Raw genomic sequence first — 20,346 nt, 5'->3', positions numbered from 1 at the left:
GAATGTAAATTAAAATCCAAAAGTAAGTCGTGAAAATACATGGTCATATTCTCTGAGTCTGTCTACTTTTATCCCGATAACAATCTTGTTGGCGTTTATTTTTATCCCATACTGTTTACAACTGTCATTTAGCTCCAATAGCAAATCCTTTAGGACCATCTTCTCTTCTGCTAACATCAACATATCATCAATGAATGCTAGTAAATTTATGGAATACTTGGAACCTCGCACAAAACATAAATCTCCTTAAACAACACCAATAAATGAGCCTAAATGTCTTGTATTGGTTTAGTGGCTACCAACCCTACAATTGGATTCATATATACAGTCTTCAAAACCTGCCGAGAACGATGGACTTTAATGTTGATAAAAAAAATCTTGGTAGACCTACGTCTTTTCTCGGGAAGAAATTACGTGAAACCGAGAGTCCAGAGTCGTGAATATACGATCCGCAAACAATTCGGTTCCTGAATTTGAGGATTTCAGGAAAATTGTTCCTGCCATTCATTACTACATCAAAATTTGGAACTATAGGTATCCTACAAGCAAAACTCAGCTCGAACTCCTCGCGGCGCACATTCTATTCCCCCCTCTTACCCCCCTACAGTAGGCGTGAGAGCATACTGGGAACGAGAGCATGCGTCATCTGCACGAGACAGTCACGCCCGCTGGTTTCTGCGCACTGAGTTTTCCTTGTTGGATGCCTATAGCACAATGGAATCCTTACGGATGACATGAATGAAAATGTGTTTCTTCCACGATCCATCTTCAATACACATATCCATACGTGGGACTTATTAAAATCTCTATTGCCATGCAATTCTCTGAAAAGTCCCAACCAAATTTGCTACCTTTACCAATTTTGCAGGTACCATTTTAATATTAGCCTGTATGATTTTTGATACTAATAGAAGTTTGAATATATAATTTTGGTAATAACCTTTTACTTACCTTGTTGTTTCCGCTGTTCCCCTGTCATTCATTTGGCGTGAGAAACGAACTGCAACGTTTGTAGTCTTCCCAACTTTGTCGAACAGTTTCGCTTTTGTATACCTTGTAATGTCATGTGTCACTGTAAATTTCCCAAAAGCTCCTACGAAATGAACAACAGCTATGGTAATAAATTGTTGAAATAGTAATGGTGGGAACAGTAAGATACCGGGACAGGGAATTAGAGTTTCATTGCTTTAATAAGACTGGGACTAGCAGGTGATTGATCACCAAAAACAGCTTTCTGAGATGCTGATAAAAAAACACACTGCGAAATGCATGTTGAGCTACCTACAACACTGTCTTTTGGCGCACGAATGAGTCACTTACAGTTGAGCTACGACAAAGACAGTTTAGTATGATATTCTCATATGGATATTCCTACCTTAGATTGAATAAAATTAAATTTGAAAAATTGGCACTTAGCACATTTAAAATGTTAGTTCTTCAATTCCCCAGAGGTTTCTCACATTTTTAGTTACACCCTGTATTATTGTAAAAGCTACCTCTATTTATATGACTGTACAGTCTTAGAAATAATTGATGGACCACAGATAAATTTCAAAGTCCCAGAAATGAGGCACTACGCATGATCAAAGGACGAGCGACCAGGGTCACAAGCGAACCAATAGTTCAGATAAAAACATCCATTCTGTTTCGTTGTATGTCGTCCCTAAGTAGTTAGCACAAGTGCCAGGGAAAAGAATTTAGCGTAAATATATAGGCCTAGTGCGATAAAAACGTTTTCACAAATTGTTGCTAAGTCTGTAGGCTACATAGCTTTTCTGAGTTATAGGATACAGTTTATTCTTAACGACCGCTGTTTTCGTGTCATAGAGAAGTCTTTGAAAAACAATTATTACGATATTTTTCCTGCACAGTACGCTCAACATATTCAACTGGTGTTCAGAAGCTTTCTGTCTATTCTCGTCAATCAAAATAAGTTTCTCAACTTTATTAAACATTGTTGTTGTTTAGTCAACTGTCCGAAGACAGGTCTGAACCTCAAAAGTGATACCAACAAGGCACCACTTATGAGGCAACTAGGCCAGGAGATAATGGAGTAGGGTAGCCAGTTTCTTTCCCCCTCCATTGCATACATCGCCGACTAGCTACATATTACACTAGTCAGACTTCGGATGCACACAAACAATTGTTCTTCCTCTGACACATATTTTCAAGTGAGATGTACTGCCTGATTGTAGATGTACAGTAGTGGCAAAAGAATCAGACCGAACCTTATAGCTGATTTCAGAACCTTGTTCACTCCAAAGCACGATAGACTGGTAACTAAGACTTTCGTGGTTCGAATCCTACCTAGGAAGGAAACTTTTTTTTTCTTATTCAAATTTATTCCAAATATTTTTCGATTGCAAAGATATTTTACTACTTAATTAACTTATTATTTCCAGAACATGAATTTTACCAGCAATCGAAAAGTATTGAGAATAAATTTGAATAAGGAACAAAAAAAAAAAGTTTCCTTCCCAGGCAGGATTCAAACCACGAAAGTCTTAGTTACCAGTCTATCGTGCTCTGGAGTGAACAAGGCTCTGAAATCAGCTACAAGGGTCGGTCCGGTTTTTTTTGCCACTACTGTACATATCAGACAGAACCTCAACCAGAGGATTTATTAAACATAATGAGAGTAATTTTAAAAGAAATGATTCTGAATGATAAATGAAGATATTCATGATTTTAGGTCTTTCAATACAGCAACGATCATCGAAATATTACTATAAAAAGTTAGGTAGTAAATTGGCGTACCTGTATCACCTGCAAGAAACAATACATTTATTATATCTTAAACCTTATGGGTATAGATATCCCAGTGCATACTGTAAAAGAAGGTGATCCATGTTTGAGAGTGAATTACTGCAAATGGTTTCAGGAATGAAAGTTAAAGTTAGAAATTACAAGAATTTCAGTGGAACGATTGGAGAAAATGAACGATAACATTTACATGATATGCCATTTGTATGAGTCAGGAGGGTCGACATTTTCAGCATCTGTTATAATATAAGTGTGTTGTAGTTTAATTGGGCTGTTACGGTACTAATTCTGGCGGCCGCAACCGCAGTCCTCGCCGAGGACCCATGCGCCGATACATCGGTAAACCAAACCGATAACAACTCTGTAGTAAGCTTTCTCTTTTTTGTTAAAGTTATTTTCATTGTACCGCAGAAGATATTAAAGCTATTCAATTCCATGATTGTCTGTAATTTAATTAATCCTTATTTGAGCCAATCATAGGCTAAATTTCACTCAACTTCTCATCCGCCTTAAAAAAGTAAATTCGCGGCGCAACAACCCACAAAAACCTGGACCGACCAGTCGACTGCTGGCCTCATGCCCACACGCCTCTGCAGAAGTGGAAGATTTTCATCTGCCTTACCTATAATTTTATTTAAAAGTGTAACATAAAATATCCGTACTATTTTTTTTTTCATATGAAATAAACTATAGTATGTAACGAATAAAATGTCATAAAAAATACTTGTGAAGAAAATTGTATGACACATTACTCCGCTTATTTGCAAACGGCAAGAAGTACTTGGAGAGCACTTTGATAAACTGACCTGTGCCACTGGCATAAACTGTTCTGCTCGGAATTCTCTCTCTGTCAAAGGATCCGACTATATCCATGAATACGCTGTCGTGCATCACTATAGGTCCCCTATGGCCAGCAGTTAAAGTGTTCTCAACGTCGTCCACATGAGTACCGTAGCTTGTCCGGATGATGGTCACATTCCCCTGTGAGAGAGTTTTGTAATAATTCAGATGTAAAAAGAACTTCGAAAACACAGCTAACACACGATTAAACAAAATATTTAAATACATTATTTTCCTGGTTATTTAGAGTGCTGAGAATTTCTGAATATAAAAGTAAATGCAAAATAACAGCAATGCGATATATTTATCAACAATTCTTTACGTGTAATGGTGGACATCACATCTTCGTATACTGACCCACCATTACCATCTATTACATTTACACTTACAATATTCCAATAACAATTACGTCATCATCTACTCATTTATAAGTATATTATTGTAATTTAAACTTATCGTACATTCGTTTGCTAATATTTCTCTCTTTCTTAATGATATCCCTAATACTGCTCATCTCTTTGCAACCTTTTTTAATTATTGCTATGGTATGATATGAAGAGTCCACTACAAGAATGATGGATGTCACTTTTTTGTCGAAAATGAACCAAGACTGTCAATGCATAGCTTAAGACATATATAATGTACATAGAGAGTTACATGGCATTAACACTGATAGTCATTGTCCAGTAATGATCGGAAAATCACAGTTAAGCTTTGAGCGCTAAGCATTTCAAACTTTCAATTGCTTCTCCTGCAAAATGTATTCCAAATGACATCCATCATTCTTGCAGTGGACTCTTCATATAGTATAATAATTCGTGTCAAGAAATACATTAATGTAATGTGGATCTCACAATTTTGTATACGGTTCCACTATATCATTCATTTGTTGTCACTTTCATGTCGAAATGCTCTTTAATCCCATTTTCATAACTAATACTGTTAATCCCTCTTAGTGTAAAATACGTTTATATTTAACACTTCCCTAATCACTGTTAAAAACTATTAGTAGTCTAATAATACTCGCTATTTCACTGTCTTGCTATAATCTGCTTGCCTCTTTCGATCCTCTCTTATCTGTAACTGGATACCTCCTCCTATTTCTCTCACAAGTACTTTATTGTATTATATTCTTCATTACACGCCAATAACATAAATCTTCGGAAAACGTATTATGTGTCAATCTAGTGTTAAATTTACATTACTTCGTTAACAGGCTGAAACATGTTAACGAGGTAATGTAAATTTAACACGAGAAAGACACATAATACGTTTTCCGAAGTGATAAAGTGTTAAAAGTTGTGTAATCAAGATGTATAAAATAAATCTATTTATTCCAAAAAATGTTTAATAATATTCGTCTTACTCTTTACCTACTCAGTTTTCTTCCCGTTCAAATTCTATCGTTCGAGTCTTCCCTATTTATATTTATCACTACTCATTTCTTCATACTATAACAGTTTTAATTCACTCTTCACCAATTACTATAATCGATTATTTCCCTTCGCAACGAATTTCCTCTATTCTCACCTTTATTAATAAACCTAATGAATTAGGTTAGGTACAGCTTATAGCAGTAAAATTTTGGAAATATTCAACATTTTTCCCTCCATTACTGTATCTTGTACAATAATGAAAATTAGTATGTGTAGAACACTGTCCTGCTATATGCAAAAAATATTTTTACAATTTAAAAAAATTATTTACTTTCTTTTTCAAAATTCAGTTCACTGTGCAGTGATGAAGTTTTTCCCACATAACTCAAAAACTATCCAACATTCTGTGATGAAATTTTTATGTGTATGTACAGTATTTATGCATGTCATATCTACAACATGATGCAAGATCACTTCTCTATCTTTGATAGATTGTCTGATAAAAAATAAATTCATTTTAAAAATGGTCAAATATCAGTATTTTCTTCTAACACAAAATAAAAAAAAATATTATTTATTGAGGAATATAGTTGAAAGAGAATGATATTGTAAACATGAGTTTCAGTAATAAAATAAAAGAGAGAAAACATGAAAAAGTTAACAAGTTTATGAGTTATGAGGGAAACGCTTCATCACTGCACAGTGAACTGTCAACATTCTGAATTTTGAAAAAAATAAATAAATAACTTTTTTAAATCGCAAAAATATTTTTTTTCATATAGCAGAAGGACTGTATTTTACACATACCAATTTTCATTATTGTACAAGATACGGTAATGGAGGAAAAAAATATTGAATATTTCCAAAAATTTTACTTCTGTAAGCTATACCTAACCTCTTGCTTATTCACAATTGACGTTTCACTACTCCTTGCTTTCTCGTTTTAACCTGTTCTCTTCTACCGATGACTCTTTGCTTACTAATAAAACTTATCACTAATCTTTTTCTTTTACCATTATAAAATAGGATCGTTATTAGAACTGATTCTCCCACTAGTTCACTGGCCATAACAATAATATAGTAGATATTAACTTTTCAAAACTGATTCGGTACATTATAGTAATTCATTCCTCATTACTGCAGCCAATGTATCCATAAGACTTATACCTTTCAAGATAGTGCATTAGCGCTGCAGATATAATATATAAAAGTGTTATTTTTACACCTCATATATTATTAAACTGGCCTTTGAAGTGACCTTAAAATTCAAAATATATCAATAAAACTAATTTCATTATGTTTGATGAGTTAAACACGAACACAGTGACGTGAATAAAATTAATTTGTATACACCTGTTACTTACATAAAAATTTAAAACTACATATTCCGTGAAATTCATGTAACATTGTTGTTCGTACTCTTACCCTACGGACAGAGAGTAGTTACATTTAGATGCATAGTAAACAAAGCATGCAGTGCGCATAAGATCTTTCAGTGGAGGTCACTTGCTGTTAGTCTGTCATTCAGAATTGTATACAATGGAGCGTCGTAAGGAGCTCAGTTCCGATTTAAAGAAAGTTATTGTTCGCCTGGCTCTAAAGAGCTATTCGTATGCATATAGAAAAATAGATGAAGTAGTGCATAAAACACATTCTACAGTACAACATATTGTAGAGAAATTTGGAAATCATGGAACTTTAAATAATATGGCAAGAAAAACTAAGCAAAAATTGCTAAATGCACGTGACGAGAGATTCATAGTTAATCAAGTTGTCAAAATGCAAGAATAAGTGTTTCACAAATTCGAGTCATGATTGAAGAGTCTTCAAAAATGAAGATCAGTAATTTATTTATTTTAGTAGGTTATTTTACGACGCTTTATCAACAGCTTAGGTTATTTAGCGTCTGAATGAGATGAAGGTGATAATGCCGGTGAAATGAGTCCGGGGTCCAGCACCGAAAGTTACCAGCATTTGCTCATCTTGGGTTGAGGGAAAACCCCGGAAAAAACCTCAACCAGGTAACTTGCCCCAACCGGGAATCGAACCCGGGCCACCTGGTTTCGGGGCCAGACGCGCTGACCGTTACTCCACAGGTGTGGACAAGATCAGTAATCAAACTATCCGGCGTGTGTTGAGGAAAAATGGTTACGATGGCAAAAGACCACGAAAGAGACCGTACTTTAGTGAGACAAATCAAGCTCGATGATTGGACTTCGATAAAGAACATGTTGGTAAGCAAAGGAAATAGAATAGAAGGTACCGTACTGGCCACCAGAAACATCCTCCACTGTTCGTGACGTCATCTGCCGTCAAGGCTGGGACTTGTAACATGTCTCATACTGTACTATGGAAAGCAATATTTATGGCATTCATAAAAAGACTATTTTGATCCCAAATAATTTTTTCAATTATTGTTGGTTCTTTAACAATGTTAAAATTCTTATTTCTTTGCAATGGGGATATGAAAATAATACAGAATGACTCTCTAGGAAGAATATTATGTTATTGTGCTCACATTACATAGTTGGCGATTTTCTTAATTTTCTTCGCTGTTTTACGGCTAGTTGTAGACTTTTCTAATCTTGGCATTTGTTGAGAGTTTTCATGATGATCGAGTTCTGGAGTATCATTCAATAACGAATGGATCTATAGGCCTACTAGAGATCTTTTCATTCAGTATATTATAAAGTGTTTGTGCTATGTTTTTTAACTTCCATGCTACTCCTCAAAACATTTTCAAATTTGTAAACCACACCAAGCCAGTCAGCAGAAGGACGAATATTTCTCCGTGAAACACACTGTAACCAATAGAATTTCTTACTTTCACAGTTTTTTTTCTTCACTATAGAAGTGTTTGTTTGCATTATATACAACATAAATATTTCTCTTCAATCGGTACGAAAGGTAACCGGCTAACATTTCAACAAATTCACTTTTTTCATAATTATTTACTTTAAGACTTTAATTTAACTCTCATTGTTAAACCTTCTGATATTGCTGGCCTAATACTTTCTCCAGTTACCGAAACAAATCCAGTGTATATTAAATGAATCCTCATTAATTTCAATACGTGTGATATATCGCACAAACATCAAATTCTACGTCCACATGTCACAACATTTCGATATGTGTCTGACTTATATTAATTTCGAAGTCTTTTCGTAGTTTCTTATTTTGAGGACCCATGTCACTACGAAAGCACGTACTTTAAAACCAGAGGCTTGTACAGAGATTTGTACAGAGTGCAATCAAACATATAATGAATTGGCTGCTTCCATTTTTCCGTCAAACTACGTACAAGTATGACTTCACAATAATTTTACTGTATGGCCCATAGAAACAGTCGCTTGTTGGGTCATAATTTATAACAAAACATCACTGTCTATTTTCATTCTATCGCAACACAACACCATATTTTTCTCCATTTCAATTAAGCCTGGAGGACACTCGGTTATTGAAAGAAGTTTACGAAAAATACGTGCACTTGGTAAGGGTAATTTACAATATTTTTCACATATTCAGAACGTCTTTTTGAAATTGCACGAAGTGTCACAACTACTGCAATATCGTTACTGACCCAAAATTTTACATGAGCCACGGGTTGTGGATTTACATTGGCATTTTGAAAAGAGCTGTTCATATTTAATAAGAAATTATTTAAATTTTCAAAGTTATTTCTCAAGTTCTGAAATTTTTTGTTTCAATTGTAATATTTTGTCATTTGCTACTTGTAGTTGAAATAGCAGAAAACTCACCTGAATCATTTATCATTTTAATCCAGCACATATAAATACCAAATATCTCGGCAGGATTTTTGTTTACCACGTCCATACATACAGTATGCAATAGTGTTGTTTGTACAGTTCTATTTTCCAAATAAAACGGTATTTTATCTTATGAAAATATATAATTTAATTTCTTTTCATATGAGATAACTATTACACATGGACTTTGGAATATATTCATGCAAAAAATAAAATATAAACTTCTGAATAAATTAAACAAAACAAAATAAACAGAAACATGTCCAATTTCTATGTAACAGTCTTGTTTGTACACTTTGATTATTTACAATTTTAAAAAACATAACCTTTCGACTTTATTACTGCTTGGCATCTCATTCTCATTCATTTTACCAAGTTTTTACACTGTTCTGATTTGATTTTAGCCCATTTTTTCCTCACTACAAGTTTAAAATCCCCTATTGTTGTACACTTCTGCTTTCTCACACTCCTTTTCAAAATTTCAAATAAATATTCGATGGAATTTAAGCCTGGTGATTGAGGAGATGTTCGCAGTTGTTGAGATATGTTCCATATGAGTCAATTCTTTTTGATTTGAGCAGTAAGTTTACTGTCATTGTCTTGTTGGAACATACACACATATACACTTTTTTGTGCACTCTGCCTAACATTTGACCTTAAAATGTTATTGCACACATACTTATTCGTAATCCCATCTTTGAACTCAATATTCTCCACACCATTTGCAGACATACATCCCCACAATAGTATGCATCCACCCCCGCGTTTCACTGTAGGTAATGTGTTGTTTTTGTCCCTATCTGTGTTGGGATTTCTCCATATCCTATGAATGTCATCGGAACTATAAAGATTTATCTTCCTCTCATCTGACCAAATCACCCTGTTTCAAAATGCCTCATCCTTACCAACAAGGAAAACAGAATAGAAACTATTGGCCACCACCACTGTCGTCTGTCAGTCTTTGAACAAACCGCAAGAAACACCCATCACAGTGTACGACAGAGCGATAATCCAGTTTATCAAGAAAATAGGAGACCAGTCCTCGTGGTAAAGAGTTTTTCGAAAAGCAAAATCAAATGAATCACAATATACTTGCCTTGGTAAATTTTGGTCTTTGATGGGTTCAGTGAAATACTGAGACAAAGTTTAGTGCTATACGATTTCGAAAATAGTAAATAGAATGACAATAATTTCAAATAAATTTGTATTTTAAATGTTCTTCGCCATTCAGAATAACAGCACAAACTTTACTTTTACTTCAGACCACATTAGCAAAAGGTGATATTCGACTTTGGTCGAACATACATTCCAGACTAAAGTACATTGAGAACATAACGCCATACGGTATGGGTAGGTACGTAAGGGAAGGGAGATAGCGACAATACAATTTTATACAGCACGGATAGCTAGGCGAAGGGAGATGCTACAATGAGAACACAACGTCATATGATACGAATAAGTAAGGGAAGGGGGATGCTACAGTGAAAACAATTGTCATACTGTACGGACGGGTAAAGGAATGGATATGCTACAGTGAGAAAACAACGTCATACGGTACGGATAAGTAAGAAAACACAACGTCATACGTTACGGATAAGTAAGGAAAAGGAGATGACACAGTGAGAACGCAACGTCATACGGTAAAGGAATGGCGACGCTACAGTGAGAACACGTCTTACGTTACGAATAGGTAAAGAAAGGAAGGAGCTAGGAGAACATGTAATTTAATGGAACGGCACGGCACGGATAGGGAAGTGATAGGAGAGATATACATATGTATTATGAATCAAACTTTACCCTTTTGATATGTTGTAACTCAAATCCTGAATAAGTTTTTTTCTGTGAACGCAATAAGGCCTACTGAAAAAGTCTTTGTTTAAATTCAATACTTTGTCAGTATTGCAGAGTTACATTCGTAGGGCCTATTGACAGTTCCAGTATACAGTAATGCCTTTATGTTAAAGATTTCGATTACGTTATGTGCATTCGTTCATGTAGTGGTTTTGAGTTTAAAATTGTAAGTACGATTCTACGGAATAATAAGGGTGTAGGCCCTAATTGATGTTTTGTTATTTGAAGTGTTATATCAGTGAAGAAGTGTGTTGTGCCAGTGAAGTTTTATGCTTTATAGTGGTAGTGCAAAGTATTTGAACAGTGAAATGTTTTTGAAGTGTTAGTGAAATCAGGATAGTGTCAGTGAAATGCGTCGTAGTTCCAGTGCAGTGAGTGAGTTGAGAGCGAAATGGTTGTAGTGCTGAAAAGTACTTGTGAATGTATAAACATATCATATATACTCGTGGATTTAAGTTCGAAAATAAGGTTCATATACAAATTGGACTTACTTTAAATGTTATTTTAAGTGATCGTGTTTCATTTAATTTAGGATGCTCCTTGTTATTATTATTATTATTATTATTATTATTATTATTATTATTATTATTATTATTATTATTATTATTATTATTATTTTCTTCTTTCTTGGCGCTACAGTTCATTGTGAACCTTGGCCTCTTCTACGATTTTCCGCCAGTTGTCTCGATCCTGCGAAATTGCTTTCCAATTCCTATATCTCATTTTACATACGTCTTCCTCAACTCCATATAACCATCTTATTCTTGGTCGTCCACGGCTTCTTTGGCCCCCAGAATTTCCATTTACTGTAATATCCTTTTAGGAATTTCTACGTCACTCATCCGTGCCATATGCCCAGCCCATCTTTATTATTATTAATTGTCATTATTGAGTGTAATTAGTTACCACTGCCACCAGATATTTACCCATTTTCAGTGTGAATACATACCCACCCACCCACCCACCCACACACCCACACACACACACACACACACACTCACACAGATTAGGTTTTATTCTGTATGTATTTGGATATGTGTATATCTGTGTATAATTGCGTGTCTGCTGTGCATTTGTACAGTTATTCCTTTTAATTTAGCGCCATTTATCCGCAGTTGTCTTATAGGTTTTCCTTACGTCTGTCACACTGGCCACTCTGGCTCATTCAAGACCTGAGGTAACAATAATAGACTATACAGTGACACAACAACAAAAACTTAATCACCCAGGATAACTGAAAAGAGTTTAGATTCCTGCTAAGTCTGTCAACTAGTATCAACGATAATTTCTCTTGTGGTGATCCTATGATTAAACTGGATGTTTGTCGGTTTATTACACGATAGCACGTGATTATGGTCTTCATATATTTAATATCTTTGTCGGAGAAGTGCAAACTAAGTTATCAAACAGTTCCTGGATGTCAACGTTCTTAGTCCTACAGTCTAGTAGAAAAATTGGATATACTGGAAGTGCACAAGACCTTTAAAAGCATCGAAAGAGGATGTATTATTTTTATCTGGGCCGACATTAAACTTTCAATAGGACATACTTAAGTGAGGCAATATTTATATTTGTATTTTAATTGTAGCAACAATTAGTGATAATAACGAATGACTGTCCAAGATATTCTTCTGCGAATCACATGAACTCCAAGTTACATCCGACGTGCTAGCAGCAACAGTGAAAAAGCTACCGAAGGTGCCTGAGTGGCGCAGTCAGTAGAGTGTTGGTCTTCTGTGCTAGAGGTTGCGGGTCCGATCCCGGTCCAGGTCGATGACATTTAAGTGTGCTTAAATGCGACAGTCTCATGTCAGTAGATTCACTGGCATGTAAAAGTACTCCTAAAAAAGCAAAACTTACATTATATAAAACAGTCGTAAGACCAATTGTGCTTTATGGCAGTGAAACATGGATTCTGTCGAAGAAAATGGAACAACAATTGATGACATGGGAAAGAAAAATTCTAAGGAAAATCTATGGTCCTAAATATGAGAATGGGCACTGGAGAATTAGATATAATACAGAACTAAAAACTCAATATAAATCTCCAGATATTGTTGCTGAAATCAAAACCCCTAGGTTGGAATGGTTAGGACATGTAATCAGGATGAATGACCAGAGAATACCAAAAAAGATTCTAAACACAAAACCAGAAGGCAGGCGCAATATTGGCAGACAGAAACTAAGATGGTTGGATGGAGTGGAGGACGATTTAAGGACTCTAGGCGTGAGAAGATGGAGGCAGAAGGCTCTGGTTGGACAGGAATGGACCAAGATCCTAAGGGAGGCCAAGGCTAGACTACAAGGGCCGTAGTGCCAAAGAAGAAGAAAAGTACTCCTGCGGGACAAAATTTCGGCACCTCGGCGACGCTGATAATCCTCGCAAATTGCGAGTGTCATTAATTAAAACATAATTTACAATTTAGCTACCGAAGGTCAAAGAGTTAAGTGACTCACACTGTATAATCGGACGGACAACGGATATACCGAATATAACAAGTGTTATTGAAATAGTAGCAATGATTTTGGAGTACTCACTTTATGCTCTCTAGCCCAATCGGCGAGTTGATCGTTCACTGGGTTTCGATACCTATTTTCTGCAGACGACTCTCTGGACAAGGCCAACAGAAACAGAGAACAAGCGATAAACATTTCCATGTCCGAAGACTCGATGTTCTATCGTTCAACATGCAATACTTCACCCTAGTGAACATTCACAGATATATATCAAACACTTTACTACCGCGTTGCCTTATCGAAAATTCCAACAATGAATACCTAGTTTTAGTACCGTGACTTCATACAAATAGCTGTATGACTATCAAATCGGTATTTCACAGCACGAATTCCGACTAATAGTCTCGTAAGAATAATTTTGGCAAAATAAAACTCTCTAAAATTACTCCTAGAATGACATTTCTATTTGTCTTGTCAGATTCTTTCAAATAGAAATTGTGATGGACAAAGATAGCGAATAATGTTCTCGGATACTATCGTTCCCTTAAAATCTGCCTAATATTCATTCAATCAATAGGTCTGTAGCTCCTAAAATTAATAGAATGGCAAAGTCTTACTACTGCTGCAATTCATCCACTGATCTAACTTTTGATAACAGATGCAACAAAGACTGAATTCATCTATGAGGAGTCTCGTGGGCTTGGATAAATAAACCTAGAGATAATGAAAGAACACTGATTTAGAGAGATACGGGAAGCTAATGCAGTCGATGGTGTTCCCACAGCATCACAATGCTTGCGTGTCGTATGGAAGAGGATGCGAACGAGTATGTTCTTAGTATGAATAACTATAGAGTCTCTCAAAACAGCTGGAAAACGTAATAAGATCACTGTAATAACTATCATTATTGCTTATTAGCAGTGGCGGCTCGTGAACTTGTGGATTGGGGGAGCTGCAATAGATTTTGGTACACACAAATTTCACTTCTTGATATCATTACTAATAAGTATAGGACAAAAATAAATGCACTACATATCAAAAAACCAAAACTTCCTGAATTAGTTGGGAGACGTTTGTGGCATCATTTGCCATAGTCGCTAAAAATAAACTAATACCATCGATTTCAGTCTGAATTTCAGATCGGCAGACACTCAATATGCAATCTACCAGTTCATTCTGAATTTTTTTAGAATTACCTTTAAACAGTGGCATGTTCCAAATGATTTTTGAGAGGCTCGTTTAGATTACTCACGAACTGTAGCTACTCACGAAATAGACCAGGGTTCTTCGAATCGTTTTTTCATCATGTCCCCTAACGAGAAGTTCATATTGGCCATAAAATTTGATAAATCAATATTTTTTAAATAATTTCACTATTTTTTCTCACTTCTTCGCTATGTTTGAGAATGTTTGTTCTGTTCACTTGACTTAATTGCGCAGCAATATTAGCTTTCTCAAACATAGCCAATGAAACAACATTTTTCTGGTGAGGCTGCGAAGATTCGTGCTTTTCAATTTTTAGGGACAAATGTCCTTAATCTGTCACACCAGTCCTAATTCATGCAGCATCACCACCGAAGGGAAGGCAAAGAAAAAAAATACAGCATTTTTTTTTTCTCATCCACATAACCACAAATACTTAGCGTATATTTCATTGTTAAACTTCCTTACAGAAGCACTATTTCGGCTGGATGAAGCTTGAATAAGATTTAAGTCTGGTAACGGACGACTCTTTAATTTCACATCATTACATCAATCTTTTCCGCTAGGGAAAGTTAAGAAAAATAAAATTAATACCGGTATTCTGTAATTCACACACACTCATGCTTGCACATTTGCACTGGTTAAGTTACGGTGCTAAGACGTAACCATAGTAACACTCAGATATAGTGTCAACAATTTTCTAAAACTGGAAAAGACGTCTCTTTCGTATTTTACGTGCTATATCAAAAGAATTCTACTCGTGCAATCATTTTGAGTTAAAGCAAATATTAAGTTCTGCTGGAGACTGGATATATACGTAATAATAAGGCAAAAGACAATATTAATTTCGTTATATTAACTCGATAAGATTCTACAACATTAAGCATTTCAGCCATAAATATTGTTAAACCAGAAATAAGTAAAATAAAAACATTTAATCAATCACTGAAAACAACTCTAAACCGAATTTAAGAGAAAATAAACATTTTGTCATTAAGTTTCAAGGGAATAGATAATCCATTTGACGTAGCATTACAATAGCGGTGTGGGAGGGGAGGAAAGTTCTTCCCTTGTGGCCTGGCTCTGCAAGCCACTGCAGCGAAATAAGGGTTTTAAACAGCGGCAGTTTCTCTCTGCTTCCCTTCACCTCTCTAACTCCCTGATCAAACAAGACACTCTCTACGAGCTGCCCACCCTGCAGATCCCAGGACGACTTTGAATGCAGTGTCAATTCCAATACAGTCGACGCGCACAAAGATTATGCATAAGATAATAGTACATATTCTCGGCCACATGAAATATAAAGCAATATCAATAAAAGCTGTAACAATTCTTCTGCAAATTAAAATAAATATTATTTTTATTTTCCTGTCAAAGCAGGGAGTGCTGCAGCTCCGCAGCTCTTATTGACGGGCCGCCCCTGCTTATTAGTATTATTAATAGCAATACTGTCCCGCGCCGTGGCGTCGTGGTCTAAGGCATCTTGCATAGGACTCGCGTTACGGAATGCGCGCTGGTTTCGAGTCCTCATGGGGGAAGAAATTTTCTCATGAAATTTCGGCCACTGTATGGGACCGGTGCCCACCCAGCATCGTGCTGCACTTGGGGAGCTACGATAGGTAGCAAAATCCGATCGCGAAAGCCAGCTAAAACGGCTGGGGGGATCATCATGCTAACCACACGATACCTAAGTTCTGGTTGGATGATCGTCCACCTCTGCTTCGGCATGTGAACGCGAGGTCAGTAGCCGGCTGGTCGGCCTGGGCCCTTCAAGGGCTGTTGCGCCACGGATTATTATTATTATTATTATTATTATTATTATTATTATTATTATTATTATTAATTTCACTACTGCTATACCTACTATCACACCCAAGACTGTTGCTACTAATGTTATTACAAATAGTATGCCTATTACTCTTCTTGACACTATTTATAGTTCTACTCCTAACTGATGTTATTGCTAATACTCTTATTACCGGTATTGTTATTGATGCTGTTATAATACTGTCATTTGTACTAGCTACCTCTACTACTACCACCAATGTTTTGACTATTACGCATACATTCCATTATTAGTACTATTATTTGTTAAAGTGTATAAACTACTCTTGGTACAACCAATAATTCTATTTCTTTTACTCTAATTTTTATTAATCTACTATAAGTCCACTAAATATCACTAAGAGAAAAACTTATGAAATTAGAAAATCGTAAATGAACGAAGAACGAGGATGAGTTATAAATGTGGAGTAACAATATGATTTGATAATTCGGTGTGGAAAAACAAATTAATATCAAAATAGTACAATACGTTTCGAATAGAAGGAAAAACTTTAGCTTCGACCTAAGACTTTCTTAAGAATAGATCATTTAAAGTCAATTGAGTGATGAGTATTCTAAAAATTCCACATAGTATCAAGGTATTAAGCGAGGATCGGTATTGATACCAACACATTTTTCTTTAGAACCTAGCAGGAATTAAACATCGCGAATGCCAGTCTCAAACGCTACCGTCTGAGCCAACTATCTCGGTTGTACATCATTATTTGTGTAAATAAAAGAATGAAAATGAATGTGGTACATAAATATTATTTTAAGAAACACAGGAAATGAATATGGGCAAATTATGAGCGCAGGAACGCCATTTCGCACTACTTTGTAAAATGACTCGACTCCAGTGAGCTCAACGGTAAAATATTAATTTTTACTCCATATGTATTGTATTTTTGGTCCAGAGAAAATGCTCATCTTTACGACAAAACTCGTAAAAAATATTACTATGTTCTGTGGACAAAAAGAAATTGAAAGATATAAAATTAGAGTATTTTATTTGGACCAAATAAAATTTAAATAATCAAATAATAAATATTGCGACAGAATATAAAGTTTTCTGTGAGTAAGGATCTATTTTAATCCTACCTCAGTCCTCTATTCACTTGAGAGTTACCGTAATGGTATAAAGCATTATGTTCATCTAGGTCAGGCATGTCAATTGATGCCCACACGAGCAAGCGCGCGCTTTAGAGCCCAGGAGAGCCTGAGCGCTGTACAGCGGAAAGGAAAGAGACAGACGAAAGAGGTGGTATATGCCGCTTGGTCGAGCTATTTTCAGGGATGGCCAGCACTGATGCAATAGATAAAGGGAAGAGAACTTATTAAAACTCTATCCATGTTAATTTTTAGATTTGCCTGACAAGTATAAGTGCATTATAAGAATATAAGTTTTAATTTTAATGCTCATTTTTCACAAGTTTGATTTTTTTACTCAAAAGAAATATTTTCTCAACTTTTCGTATTGAAAAGTGAAATTTTCAGGTATAGGCCTATTTATTTAGTAGCCTTACAGAATGTTTTCATAAATCTAATATACCGTATATACGTATTACTGAAGATAGTGTATTGAAAATTTTGAAAATATTCGCATGGAAATTGTTTGTAAGGAAATGAATTAACAAAGCAACTACTGTTACATCATAAGCGAAAGATACGTGCCCATGTGTTGTAAAAATGTCAGCTTTATAGCTTCAGCAGATTTCGAGAAAATAATGTAATATTCTGATGATAGGAAGTTGCTCACAAATATCACCTTAAAAGCATAATGCGATAAGAGTTTTGTTATGTAATATTAGTTACACTTAAAACAGATACAGTAGGCCTACCTAGGTAACTTTGCTTTGTACTGTAATGCTGTTTTGATTAGTTTATTGATTACTTTTGTAAGGCTAAAGATACCACCAATATAAATTCCAACTTATCATGTCATACTCAATCTCTTTCTTTGGAATATCACTTTCTTTATGAATGATGTGTTTCATCCACTTAATACAGTATAATATTATACTACTATGGAATTTAAGTGATATTCCTTCTTAACTCTTTATTATGTTATTAAGATTTAAAACACAAGTGCAATATTAAGAAATCAGTGTTAGTACTTTTGTTTTACAGACAATATAGATAATATTAAACAGAAAGAAGCCATATAAAAATAACGACATAAAATTTGACGTTCCGTTTGAAGTTTGTGCACCACTGTTTTCTTAATCCAACAGGTTGCTTATTCATATACATAACCCTTCCTCTTTCCATACTTGGCGCTTGCTGCCCGCGCACGACGTCAAGGTCAGAAAAATGCGCTTGCTTTGACATCACTGATCTAGAGAAACCACACTTTCAAATCAAATGGTGAAAGGAGTATCTATATCAGTTAAATAGCTTCTGACATTACTTCATACAAACATACGAACATTCCCTATATGTTAGATAAACATTTGGATATTTCCATCATAGAAAACAATTATATCCGAATGAAAATAGTGTTAAATGAATATCTTCAGTTTGTTGTGCAAGGCCACCTTAAATAGACGCAGTCATTTGTTTTCATTTCATTATAGCCTGTTAGTCTGAGGTGGCACTGATAAAACGCATTGTTGTTTTAAAACTTGTATATTTCGTTAAATATCATTCCTATCAAAATTATGTATAGAATAAAACTCATCTAAAATCGTTTTCAAAGAAACTTTTGTTATGTAACATTCCTCATGAAAATCAATAATAAGCTAGATATTTCGATTTATTTAATTCAGAACCCCTTATAACCCCCCTTTTAAATGAAGTGTTTTCAATGTCATACAGCCTGAAATCTAAGTTGGATCTAACTTAATTTACATGCCAATTTTCATAGAAATCGGTTCAGCAATTATCGCGTGTAAAGGTAACAAACATCCAGACAGACAGACATACAAACAAAAATTTAAAAAATGCGACTTTTGGTCTCAAGATGGTTAATTATACAATATGTTAACACCAATTATTATTGGAAAAGCGAAAATTACCAGAAAAAAATTGATTACAGGTTTATTATTAGTATAGATTACTATTAGGCCTATTACTATTATTATTATTAACGGAATACGGCGGTGTGATGTTTATCAATGTCACCTTTCATTCGGGAGGTCCGGTGTTTGATCTCAGGGACCTGCTTTTCCGACTTGGGTTTTTCGTGGTTTTCCAAGCACACATCAGTTGACTGTTGCACTGTTTGCTGTGTATGTACAGCTCGCGTGAAAGATCTGAAAGCTTCGAGACCGTTGAGATTTAAACGGTAGATAACGGTTTCTTGTCAGGCGTATAGCCCACTTGCAAAACATTTCTCTCTTTGTCAGTCAGTCAGTCGCTTGCTTGCTATAATATGCGCTTGTAGTTGTAGCATTTTTAAGTGTGTGTAATACTGTACCATAAAAATCGTGTATATAGAGTTGAAGTGCGTGCGTGCGTGTATATATGGTATTGGTATTTAAATTGTGTATATACAGTTTAAGTGTTTATAAGTTGCAATTAGACCTATTGTTACGGAAATTCTTGAAAGTCCCGGGTATATCCCACCTAGACTTCCCCCTTATCACCCTGAATTAAGCCAGATCGAGAACATTTTGTTCGATAGTGAAGGAATTGGTTGCTTCCAAAAACATAGATTAGCCTATAAATTAAATTCAGAAAGAGAACTATGTGAACAGAAATTTAACATTATAACTGAACTCGATTGGCGTCCTCTTTGTAAAAATTTAAAAAAATAGAACAAGATTATATGGACCAGGAAGTACTGTTTGATGATGTCATAGACCCAATTATAATATATCTCGGTGGTATCAGCAATGATGACGATGACGGTGAAATGGAAGGTATAGCAGAGCTTGAAGACTCCGACTAGCAGGTCAAGATAAGAGGTCAATGTTTTCAGTTAAATGTTTAGAGCGTATTTGTTGTTGTTCGCACTCTGCCCCCCACTCCCCCCCCCCCTGCTTCTCCTTTGTGACGTCAGCCAGGATCGGAGAAATGTTACGAATATGAGAATGGAATGGAGTTTGGCAGAAATTATGTTAATGCCATCGTGAGGAAAGGGGAGTAAAAATAAAGCCAAAACCTGACTTCGTCCACCAGAAGTGTCGCTATGGATTTTTCAAGTCTAAATCCCAGACCTATCCGGGATTTGCATCCGGACCACAAGTGTAACAGATTATGCTCTAGAGTTCTACTGTATAAACGAAAGTAATGAATTCACTCCTACTTGTGATCGAACTTCAGAC

General features: G+C 35.4%; 1 protein-coding gene across 1 annotated transcript in view; it reads right to left on the bottom strand.

The window, feature by feature from the left end:
- LOC138704895 (catalase-like) overlaps window positions 1-13,286 on the bottom strand; it is a 56,725-nt gene extending 43,439 nt beyond the window's left edge. Inside the window, exons 1-3 of the mRNA XM_069833289.1 lie at window positions 13,136-13,286; window positions 3,570-3,744; window positions 952-1,093 (exon numbers count right to left, since the gene is read on the bottom strand). Coding sequence (XP_069689390.1) covers window positions 952-1,093; window positions 3,570-3,744; window positions 13,136-13,255 — 437 coding nt within the window. The 5' untranslated portion in view covers window positions 13,256-13,286. The remainder of the gene's footprint in view (window positions 1-951; window positions 1,094-3,569; window positions 3,745-13,135) is intronic.
- Between the last annotated feature and the right edge of the window lie 7,060 nt (window positions 13,287-20,346).

The sequence above is a fragment of the Periplaneta americana genome, chromosome 8 (genome assembly GCF_040183065.1).
Source record: "Periplaneta americana isolate PAMFEO1 chromosome 8, P.americana_PAMFEO1_priV1, whole genome shotgun sequence".
NCBI lineage: Eukaryota > Metazoa > Arthropoda > Insecta > Blattodea > Blattidae > Periplaneta > Periplaneta americana.
This window is presented reverse-complemented; position numbering and strand designations above follow the sequence as displayed.